Genomic DNA, 11754 nt, shown 5'->3' with positions numbered 1-11754 from the left:
AGCAGAGTGTGGAGGACTGCATGGGAAGATCCGAGAAGACATGAGGGTCTACTCGGATGTCTGCATACTGTGTATTTTTTATGATCAGTACTTGTCCACAGAAACAAATAAATGTTGTTATTAGAGCATGTTTCTACCAGCATCTCCTTACATTTTTGATCTTTTAACCATGTACACTCTCAGAACAGCATTCAGGTCAGATGACCAGATGCGTCTGGTCGCACAGAGTAGCAGATTAAAGCACTGATGAAATCTTATCTCTGCTGTACCTGCACCTAAACTTTGGAACAAACCAGAAGCTCATATTCAAGCTCATATTCAACACATGTTCAAAACATGTTCACTCTCAGCCTCCACTCAGCCTCCATCTGACGATAGCAACGTAATATGCACGATTCCGAAGGCGCAAAAGGGGATGCTCATAGTCCCTGGTGGTCTAGTGGTTAGGATTCGGCGCTCTCACCGCCGCGGCCCGGGTTCGATTCCCGGTCAGGGAACTGATTTTGAAAATGCGTGGACGACAAAAGTCGATGAAAGTGCTGTCTATTCCTACCCTGCATAAACCCTCCTGCTAAAATTGCACTAACCAGCTGTTATTTTCCAGAAATGTCTCTCTGTCATAGCTTTGAAAACATACTCGTATTGTGTCTAATTACAGTATTTTAATAAATTAGTCGTTATTAGAAACCCCGTTGTTATGCGTTCATGTGTATCACTGTCTAATAGTGCGCCTCTTCCCTGCTCTGGCCTCTCTTTAATCTTCGCTGCTGCATGCTCGGTCTTGTTGCTCACTGACGTACTGCAGCAGGCTGATTCACTCAGCATGATGTCATTCCATATGTCCTCCCTTCTGTCCGATGTTTACCTGCGTCAAGATGCTCAACGACAGCGGAACTTAAACCACTTCAACTTTCACAATAAAGGTTTTCTTACAAAATCAAGGCTAAATATTTCTATTTGCCTGATAAGATCTCAACTTAAACTTAATACAGTGTTGCCACATAGTGTGAAATTATTCTTATTAGTTTTTTATGGCTGGTTCATATTGTAAACATATCTAAAAAAAAAAAAAAAAAAAAAGATTGCTAAAGAAAAAGAACTGTGAAGCCAAATGAGAGCCTAGCTATGGTTTTGTGGGGCCTTAAATAGAATTTGACATCACCCAAGCTGACCACATCTTGATTGAATTGAAGGTTTGTTTGATGATTCTGTTGATCTTATATTACTGATAAGTATTTATGGAAACATTACTTCATGCTTCTCTTTTTAGCCCCAGAGGGATAAATCCTTTTGGTATAGAATAGAATAGAATAGAATAGATCTTTATAGTCACTGTTACAAGAACAATGAAACATAGTTTGGCATTCTCCGTTGGCACCATTTACATTCAGATTGTTTTAGCATAGGAGAAGAAGATAAAAATAGACATAGGTTTAAGGGTACCTTCTCAGGGAATGTGTGTAACACACAATAACGTAAGTATCTACACAGTAACACAGGCATTTACACACACACACACACACACACACACACACACACACACACACACACACACACACACACACACACACACACACACACACACACACAAAAAAAAAAATCTACTTGCAAGTACAGTGTGCATGAATGTGATCCCAGGTCTGACAGTGAAAATGATAACATCAGTAGCACTAAGTTGTCGGTCTATTAACACACTTATGAATAATATTTTGAAAATATTTAATAATATGCTGACAAAAATACAGGCGCTGGAGGTGGCGGAATTGAAGATGTTAACACGTTAATTGGGCGTGACCAGGCTGGACAAGATTAGAAATGAGTACATCAGAGGGAGAGTTTGAGTGGTTAGGAGACTGCGTTGATTGGCGCCGAAGGTTAATGCTTTTACTTTTGAAGGGCACCGGAAGCTATGTGTTCCGCCGCAGTTAGCCTGATGTTTCTCAGTCGGGGAGTTCACACACAACTACTTGGCAGAGGAATGCAGCACTCGTAGCCAGCCGTACTGTAAGTATCTGTAGTAGAAATCCCTTCACTTTTATGTGACTGAATATATCCGTTGTTGTCAGTATTTGAGTTACTATGAATCCTTTTCTTTGTCTTTATTAAGCGCTGTGTTTCTACGGGACGTTAATGTTAGCTTCGCAGCTAAGCTAGCTGCTTTCCGTCGTCGGGATTCCCTTTATTTCTTTCCTTAAATTCTTTAAACAGTCTTCAGATTCTAATTAACACGACTATCCCGTTTCACAAGTTTACCAAGTTTACCTTTGTGTTTGCTTTAAATAGGTCTTCCTTTGTGTCGTTTTTCTTTTATGATGGAAAAGTGCAATATAAACGTCGCAATTTAGCATCTTTTTAAAGTCATTATCTGGTAATTGTCAGTTAAACATTGATTCGTTTGGCTCGTAGTTTGTTATCTAGCCAGTGAAAGGTAACATAGTTGGTTGTGTAGTCCCTTTAATTGAGTCGGAGAGCTGATCCCGGGAAGGACATGATGTAGTAGGACTGGTATGCAGAGGGTCTGACATCAGCTAAAAAGTCTCCAAAGCAGTGTTGACTCCAAATAAGGAGGGAAGAAGCCCTAAACTGCTAACGCTGTCTTATCACTTCCTCCATACTCTGTACTCTGTGGTGTCTGTGGCCTCTGTGTCACATATCCACGTTTAAGTTATTTTTTTTATTTTTTGACTGCAGGAAATCTGAAGGCGTTACTCCCATCATCATCATAAGAGTCAGCACACCATGGCTGGCTTCAGGCAAGAGGATGTTGAGTTGTACTACGAGATGGGAGAGGAGCTGGGGAGGTAAGCTTTGTGGGCCTGTTTTAAAACGTTTAATTGAAAGCATTATATGTGAAAACCCTGCTTTCTTCTTCATTGCTGTCCTATCCAGCTGTTGTGCTGTGTGCTTCAGTTCATCTGAAAGTGTAAGAACACTTTTTGCAGTAGTGCTTTGATGGCAAAGTTTGGTTAATTTGTAAGACACATTTTTAAGTTCCTCTTTTTAAGATGTGTGATGATTTTTCAGCTTATCAATGCTTAAAATTTTCCATAATTAAAAACAGATCTAAATGTATAAAGCAGTCATCACACATGGCTGCTTGAGATGGATTTTAATGCCAGGTTGGGGCTGATCTGAACAGGGCTAGATATTTGATATGTGTGAGCAGCACTGTATTAAATGTCATCTTTAATTCTTTTCTGCTGTGCCGGATAGTTTGTGAATGAGTCATCACATTTTTGGAGATGAAACGCAACTTTCTGGCTTACCTTTTTTTTTCCTGCAGTAATGCAGCAAAAGTGTGACGTCACTGCCTCTCAATGTGCCTTTGCACCTCTGCTGTAGTGTAAGAGAGGGGACGGACTGTGTGTGTGTGTGTGTGTGCAGATACTAAATGGATCTAAACCACAAAGTCTGTTTTATTCTATGTGGAATGAAACAGACTTTTCTTGTTTTTAGTTGTGTTAATGATTGTTTTGTTGTGCTGACAACACACTGTTTTGCTTTCTTGAGCTTCAGTCAGAGATTTTAACTTCTGTTTGGATAACAGACATTTAATTTAATTCTGGATGGAGCACTTTCAGTGGCAGAAACTTTTTGTCATTCATCCAAGTAACTTCTTCAGTTCAGTCTCTGCTTACTGCAGATTGCAGCACCACTGATTAACAATGGGTTGTGAGGTTGGTTTCATGATCATTCATATGCGAAATGGTAAAATAAATGGCCTGTATTTGTATAGCGCTTTACACATCCAGTCACCCACCCATTCACACACTGGTGATGGCAAGCTACATTGTAGCCACAGCCACCCTGGGGAGCACTGACAGAGGCGAGGCTGCCGGACACTGGCGCCACCGGGCCCTCCAGTAGGCAACGGGTGAAGTGTCTTGCACAAGGACACAACGACCGAGACTGTTCAAGCCGGGGCTCGAACCGGCAACCTTCCAATTACAAGGCGAACTCCCAACTCTTGAGCCACGATCGCCCCAAATTGTCATGACCATTGATCAATGCCCAAGAGTACCTTTGTGAGGACGGTGTTCTCTCTGTGTTGTAGTGTCCTGATGACACATTTGTGCTCTAGTGGATGATGAGAGTCAAAACCTTAAATACTGATCCGTGTGTGTTGGTTTACGGTACACGTCGACTTTTAAGTGTGCCCCATTACTGATGGAAATTTCACAGTCTAAGAAGGAAGGCTAGCAAAGCACAGTTGGACCAGGCTTAAGCAGTATTTACACTTGTACGCCAGTGGCCAGTGACTCTTTCAATGATGAGGATGTACACATCCTGGACAGGGAGCATTTATGTGAAAATGGAAAGACCATCTCTGAATTGAGGAAGGAGCTCAGGGTACATCTTTCACCATGTTACAATGCTGTGATTGCAGGCCATTGATCAGTGGCCATGATAATTTGCATATCAATGATCATGAAATAATTGATAATCAGTGGTGCTAGTTTTGATCATCATCATGTGCGGTTTGTTGGTGAATTTTGGCTCATGCTTTTTCACTATGTTGCTTTAGTTTATTGAGACATTGGACATTCATTTATCACAGCTGTCTTGAGGTCTTTTCACAGCATTTCAGTCTGGTTGAGATGTCAGTTTTAATTTGGCTGTGGCAACACCTTCATTCTTTTTCTTTTTCAGTCATTCTGTTGGAGATTTGTTGCTGTGCTTGGGGTCATGTCCTGCTCCATGACCCAGTTTCAGCCAGGCTTTAGCTGTTGGACAGATGGCCTCACATTTGACTCTAGAATACGTTGGTATACAGAGGAGTTTGTGGTTAAGTCAGTGACTGCAAGGTGTCCGTGTCCTGTGGCTGCATTACAAGGCTGGATCATCACCCCTCCACCACAGTGTCTGACAGTTGATGTGTTGTTTGATTTTGCTATATGTTGGTGTGCATTATGGCCAGATATCTCCACTTTGGTCTCGTATGTCCAAAGCAGATTGTTTCTGAAGTCCTGTGGTTTGTTCAGATGCAATTTTGCAAACCTAAGTTTTGCTGCCATGTTTTTTTTTCTCTTTCCAAAAATTTAACAAACTTTAACATTTAACATGTTAACTGAGGTCTCTAGAGTCTGAGATGTAGTTCTTGGGTGTGTTTTGCAGTTTACCAGAGCGTTGTATGGTCTGATGTTAGGGTGAATTTGCTAGGATCTAAACTTATGGGTTGACTAAATCCTAAAGATCAGCAATCTCCCAAAACGTCTGCTTTTATAGAGGTCCTCACACTTACTGTTGATCGGTTGATCAAGTTCATTTGATGACTTTCAGCAGCTGGCTACCCTCTTAATTCCTATGGAAGCAGAAAGGGTGTGCTTTGTTTGCCATAGGACTGTAAATGTGCTTGACTTGTTTTTTGTTTTTTTTTCTCCTCTGGTTAATTGTGAGCTGTATATGTGAAGGGAGTGAAGAAGTTATACGAAAATAAGCAAATAAAATATTTAAACAAGACAAGACATGACGGGTTTTGACACTACAGAATTTTACTTGAATTTTATCAAAGTTCATTGTCTATACAGGGTTTTATTTACAAGATTGGAAATCAAGAAAGGGCAAAAGCAGGAAAAAATAACACTAGATACAACTGAGGTTATTAGCTAACAGCATTTAGAGGTCTTTCCTGATAAATATCTATGATGATAGACAGAGATGCAGTGCCTTCTGCTTAAGAAACATCTTTTTTTTCCCCATCACAACATGAGGTAGGAGAACATTGCGTTGACATCTCTCTGATCTTTCCTCTCTGCAGCGGACAGTTTGCCATCGTCCGTAAGTGCAAGGAGAAGAGCACAGGCGTCGAGTACGCAGCCAAGTTTATCAAGAAGCGGCGCCTGTCGTCCAGCCGGCGGGGGGTGAGCCGCGAAGAGATCGAGCGCGAGGTCAACATCCTGCGCGAGATCCAGCACAGCAACATCATCACCCTGCATGACATCTTTGAAAACAAGACGGACGTGATCCTGATCCTGGAGCTGGTGTCTGGAGGAGAGCTGTTCGACTTCCTGGCAGAGAAAGAATCTCTGACTGAGGAGGAGGCCACGCAGTTTCTCAAGCAGATCTTGGACGGCGTTCAGTACCTCCACTCCAAACGCATCGCTCACTTCGACCTCAAGGTCAGCACTGAGGGGAAACTTGAGGGGCTCTGATACAGCGGTGGTAGATGACATGTTGGTGAGAGCAGACAAACATGGCTGCCCTGATTCTTTTGGGCTAAAAACATGCTAAAATATATCTTGGGCTAAATATCTTAACATTAATGAAATCATATTTTCAGGGAGGACTACTCTCAATGGGGTTAATGTACTGATCTTATTTTTGATAGCTAAAAGTCAGACATAAACTTCGAATAAAGGAAAAGACTACTAATTTTTATCAATAAAGATATGGTGACCAAAACATTTAAACTGTACTGCAACATTTAAGTTCACGAGGATAGAATAAAAATCATATAATAGGATTATTTCTGTATTATTTTAGTTGGTGGATGATGGCACCTACAGGTGCTTATTTTTATGGACTTGTATGCAAGCTGCTGCTGCTGGTGATAAAATGCAAGTGTCATGGTTCAAAAGCTCAAGTAGAAAATGCTGCTTTGTCAGTGTCTCATGTCATCGACTCGCCCTCCTCCTTTCAGTGATATATGATTTTTTTTTTTCTCTCTCTCTTTGTTTTTCTCTTTTTTTATTTTATTTTTCAGCCTGAGAATATCATGCTGCTGGACAAGAATGTCCCCAACCCCAGGATCAAGCTGATAGATTTTGGGATCGCTCATCAGATCAAAGCAGGAAACGAGTTCAAGAACATCTTTGGAACACCAGAGTTTGTTGGTGAGAGCCTGTGGCCTCCTAAATATTCACTTCCAGCCTTGTGCCAGATTGTTTCCATGCAGTGAGTCAGACCCTGTGAGAGGGTGATTGTGGCTTCAGATTACATCTGCTTTGAATTAAAGGGCTCATTCCTGTGTTTTACAGCACCAGAAATAGTCAACTATGAGCCACTTGGACTGGAGGCAGACATGTGGTAAGATACAACCTGTTTTGTTTTTTTCCCCACTTTCTGAAGCTGTGCTTTAACCCGTCTAACAGTTTTTACTGATCTTTATTTATCCTCTCGTCTCTGCAGGAGCATTGGTGTCATCACGTATATTCTGTGAGTGAAGCTTGTAGTTTGTAAAAAAACAGAAACCACCTGATTCTTCAAAACGGGCTCTAAAGTAAAGTTTCTGACTGGTTACAGGTTGAGCGGTGCCTCGCCGTTTCTGGGCGAGACCAAACAAGAGACGCTGACCAACATCTCAGCTGTCAACTACGACTTCGATGAGGAGTATTTCAGCAACACCAGCGAGCTGGCGAAGGACTTCATACGCCGTTTGCTAGTAAAGGATCCTAAGTAAGAATATCTTTATGATTTTTATCCAATGCTTGTTGATGTCACAATTTCAGAAATGTATTAGCTATAGCTATGGCACATTGTTGTCGTCTGCTGTGATGAGCTTTTTTCTAGACTTGCAGAATTTTAACTTTTGCTTATTTACCTTGATCCAGTCTATCAGCGGTCGCTCAGCTGCAGTGGGAAGATAAAAAATTCTTAAATACGTAGTGTAATGATTGTAGAACATGCAGCACACTAAATCAACAAACGCGCATGGTGTGTGTGTATATATATATATATATATATATATATATATATATATATATATAGATAGATAGATAGATAGATAGATAGATAGATAGATAGATAGATAGATAGATAGATAGATAGATAGATAAAAAACAGTGCCCTGGTCTTCAGCATTTAACCAACACTAATGGATTTTCTTTTGCAGGAAAAGAATGACCATTGATGACAGTCTTGAGCACCCCTGGATTAAGGTTCGCAGTTTAAGTCTTTGTTTATATCTTTATAGATTAAACATTCAGTGAAGTGGGAAAAAATTGAAGAGCTCAACAAGTCCAAATATAAATATAACTTAAAATAATTTTAACATTCAGGTGAGATATTCAGCACTGAGCTTTCACATTAAAACATTCTTAGTATTTGCACGACCCAACTTGTTTCAGCTGAGAAGTGCTGAGAAATGTTTTCTTTGATTTTGCATCGTTGAGAATATTTTATGTTAACTTTTTGGTTGTTTAAAATAACTGCTGCAGGGAGGTCACTGTGCTTCTCTGTTGGTCTTCCTCCTAAAGCTGTCATTGGAGTTTAAAATTAAAAAATATAACTTACCAAATTCTGCGTATTAAAACTGAGTGTTCATGTGAAATTTCACATCTGATAATCAGAGGCCAGCTGAAAATTTGACACTTTTTACTCCCATCTTTTGGTTCTTGTCATCAAATTCTTGCTCGTTTTTCAGACCTGTACCTTTTTACCTCTTCAGGTCATTAAGAGGCGGAATGTACGCCAGGAGGACAGAGATCACAAGACTGAGCGCCGACGCCTGAAGACTACTCGTCTCAAGGAGTATACCATCAAGTCCCACTCCAGCATGCCTCCAAACAACACGTACGCCAACTTTGAGCGCTTCTCCCAGGTGCTCGAGGAGATTGCGGCAGCTGAGGAAGGCCTGAAGGAGTTGGAGCGCAACCAGCGGTCTTGCCGCGAGGATGTGGCAGCGCTGCTATCGATATATGAGGAGAAGGAGGGGTGGTACAAGGAAGAGAACCAGAGCATCTCTGGCGACCTGAACCACATTCGCCAAGAGCTGCAGCGCACGCAGACGCAGCGCAAGAAGTGCCAGGAGGACGCACGGGTCACTATGCAGTCGGCCAACATCCTCAAGCGCAAGTTCGGGCGCCTGGAGAACCGCTACGAGGTCCTGGCCGAGCAGGTGGCCTCCGAGGTCCGCTGGGTGGAGGAGCTGGTGAAGTCAATATCGGCAGAGAAGGACGGCCTCAGCTCTGGCAGCACGCCGTGAGCGGCGCTGACATCCAGCAGTGAGGGTTTCATCATCAAGCTTTAATCCTGCCCGTCATCTCCGCTTGTGCACCACACAGCAGAGTTTGAGAGGGTCAGTCGTCATCATAAGCTACGCCGCCGCTGTCGCCCATCAGAAAGGAAAAAAAATAAATAAATCTACTACTTTTATGTCACGTTTGAGAGAACAAGAAGCAGGGAGGCAACATGTGGAAGCCATTCCTCTTTGAAAAATCATTCCTGTGTCAATGAATTTATTTATATTTTTACTATTTTCATGTACTGTAATTCAGCTGTTTGCTTGTTTTGGGGTTGTTTTTGTTTTTTACACATAGAAATGAATTCATTTGTTTACTTGGTTATTATTATACCTGGTTATTATTTTAAAAACTGGTCTTAACTTCCTGTTGCTTTAAAAGCCTTCGCTATCCCATCATCTGTTCCTGCCTCAGGTCACATGAGAAAGCTTCACAATATTCGGTGTATAGTTTCAGGTTTGTGAGGCATTAGGTGGTCTTTATTTTTTCCCTTTTTACATTTCAAATGACTTTAAAATTCATATTTGGGAAGTGTAACTATAAATTATGCAAACCCTCAGCACAAAATAAAGTTTTAGGGCTTTATTTTAATGTCTGATTATTATTATTCTTTTAATTTTAGAAGTTTATTGAACATTTCTGGGAAAAATAAACTGATTACAGATCAAACAGAGGCAGTTTTTAGACTTTAGGGTTAGTTTTTTTGTGCACCTCAAAGACATTTTTAATGCAAAAGAAATCACCAGCAAAGTAGTGCAATAATTATTTTTAACCAGTTTTATTTCAATCAGAGACTTTGTGCAAATGTTGCAAACGTTATTTGTTATCTTTTCCTTTGTTTTGCTTAAAGTCAAAATAGTCTGGAAGAGAGTCTCTGTTTTAGCTGTAATTGGTATCAAATTACATGTTTTTTCCCAGTAAGTGTCCTAGGAAACAATTTGTAAGTTGTTCATGTTTCTTGGATGAAATGGAGCAGTGGGAAAACCAGATCTGGGAATGTATATACTTGTCTTTGCAGTGCCTGTAATCTGATTGACCTTATTGCCTCTGTGAGCACTCATCCGTCACCCAGTGAACATCATCTGCTCAGTGTCTTAAAACGCAGTGACTTTTGCACAAGCAGCCGTGTAAACCAAATAGTGTGCATGGAAACTTCGTACGTATGCTCTAAATCCCTGTGCACCTTAAATGCTCCATCGATGAGTTCCACATTCAGCCAACACATTCCACATGTACAGCATAGAAGGCATTGTTGTATAATCCGTAGTATTTTTCTGTAGAGCAATGTATCCATTTGCACTTATGTGAGTGTAGAGGAATTTTAATGTATTTTAATCTGTCTGTTGATGTAAGAAAGAGCTGTAAAACATCTGTCCAGACTCGTTTCAAGCAAATAAAACTGACACTTCAACCAAAGCTTACCTGTGTGTAGATTATTATTCATTTTATCAAGCTAGCACAACGACATGATGCACACAACATTACAGAAGTGAGTTAAATCGCTTAAAGTGAATATACTTTAAAAAAAAGTCTTTTTTCTCTTTTGAGAAACTTAAAAATTATGTCCATAATTATCTGGACTATGACAAATTAGGAAGTTTTGTCTCTGTCTCTGCCTTCAGCTTTGCATTTAATAACTGAAAATCATGCTGTGTTGGGCTGAAGTCAGGTGACTGGCTGTTGAAGAGTATCAGTGACCAACCAGGTTGCTGTGGGTTATCTATCTGTACTGGAAGGTTTAGCCCTGTACACTTCAGCATTCGAGCCATCATCAATAAACTCCAGCAGTCATACATGGCCATACTATAATACTGCCTCCACCATGTATGAAAGCTGTCTGAGCCCCTCTCTGTTTATGCTCCAGGAAAAACCATGAGATCTAGCTCAAAATTAATGCTATCCATCCCATGGACTAATCTCAAATCTCGTGGTGATAGAGCCTTCTCTGTGGCAGGTCCCAGACTTTGGAATAGTCTTCCCCTAAATATTACATCTGCACAAACACTTGATCAATTTAAATCACATTTTATGCCCTGGCTTTTAACACACTATGACCCAAGCATTTTGGTCTTATTTAATAGTCTTAGTTATTGTTTTAATTCTTTTATTGTCCTATCATTGCTTTATATTGTTATTATTGTTTTACATTGTTTCCTTTTAATGGTATTTTTATATTGTTAAGCACTTTGTGCAGCATCGTCTGTCTGGAAATGTGCTACATAAATAAATTTGACCTTAAATCAAATTTTGACCTAAAATCAAATTTCCTGTTCTCCAGTGTAGCCGGTGGGTTGCACCTTGTTGTAAGCACTCTGTATTTACATCTGTGAAGTCATCTTTTGATTGTAGACCTTAACGGTGATACTAATACCTCCTAAAGAAAGTTCTTGACTTTGTTAGGTGCTGGAAGACTGCTTTTGTTAACAGTGAAACAATTCTGTCATCATCCACTTTAGCCGTCTCCTGTGGTATTTCTGGTCTTTGCATTCCTGCCTTTTAAAAAATGAACCAGATGGTTGTTTTGGCCACTTTAAAGTTTTGCTGTCTCTCTCTGATAGGTTTATTTTAGCCCAATGATGACATAAACATTTCTTAGGCTCTCATATTGAGAGTTTGGGTGACTCCAGATCTCTTATGTACGGTGGCCCTTATGTGCTTAATTTGTCATGAAATAATCAGAGAACAAGTCTCACCTGGCCATTAAACAAACCACTTGTCTGTCAGTTGTCCAATTATTTATTTTGTTCACAAAGTGTCTATTTATTTGTCGTGAGGTTCGATAAACACAATCGCT

The 11754-nt window shown here is 40.4% G+C and overlaps 1 protein-coding gene and 1 non-coding gene across 2 annotated transcripts; both read left to right on the top strand.

Moving 5' to 3' along the window:
• Positions 1 to 425: 425 nt before the first annotated feature.
• trnae-cuc (transfer RNA glutamic acid (anticodon CUC)) lies at positions 426 to 497 on the top strand. The gene has a single exon. It is a non-coding gene; the product is annotated as a tRNA-Glu (tRNA).
• A 1420-nt stretch (positions 498 to 1917) lies between these two features.
• Positions 1918 to 10366, top strand: dapk3 (death-associated protein kinase 3). Its single transcript, XM_063462528.1, has 9 exons — positions 1918 to 2004; positions 2692 to 2801; positions 5759 to 6119; positions 6704 to 6833; positions 6978 to 7026; positions 7129 to 7155; positions 7243 to 7395; positions 7832 to 7877; positions 8387 to 10366. Exons 2-9 carry the CDS (start codon positions 2740 to 2742, stop codon positions 8921 to 8923), a joined length of 1365 nt encoding a protein of 454 aa, XP_063318598.1. The 5' UTR covers positions 1918 to 2004; positions 2692 to 2739; the 3' UTR covers positions 8924 to 10366.
• The last annotated feature ends 1388 nt before the right edge of the window (positions 10367 to 11754 follow it).

This window comes from Pelmatolapia mariae, linkage group LG18 (assembly GCF_036321145.2).
Source record: "Pelmatolapia mariae isolate MD_Pm_ZW linkage group LG18, Pm_UMD_F_2, whole genome shotgun sequence".
Lineage (NCBI taxonomy): Eukaryota > Metazoa > Chordata > Actinopteri > Cichliformes > Cichlidae > Pelmatolapia > Pelmatolapia mariae.
Note: the sequence above shows the minus strand (reverse complement) of the source record. Positions and strands in the feature narration are given on the sequence as shown.

What these genes read in the sequence shown, in the direction of transcription:
- dapk3 (XM_063462528.1), top strand. Translation starts at nt 2,740, where the DNA reads ATGGCTGGCTTCAGGCAAGAGGATGTTGAGTTGTACTACGAGATGGGA. An exon ending in TCGCTCACTTCGACCTCAAG is followed by an intron (nt 6,120 to 6,703) that starts GTCAGCACTGAG and finishes TTTATTTTTCAG; the next exon opens with CCTGAGAATATCATGCTGCT. An exon ending in TGGAACACCAGAGTTTGTTG is followed by an intron (nt 6,834 to 6,977) that starts GTGAGAGCCTGT and finishes TGTGTTTTACAG; the next exon opens with CACCAGAAATAGTCAACTAT.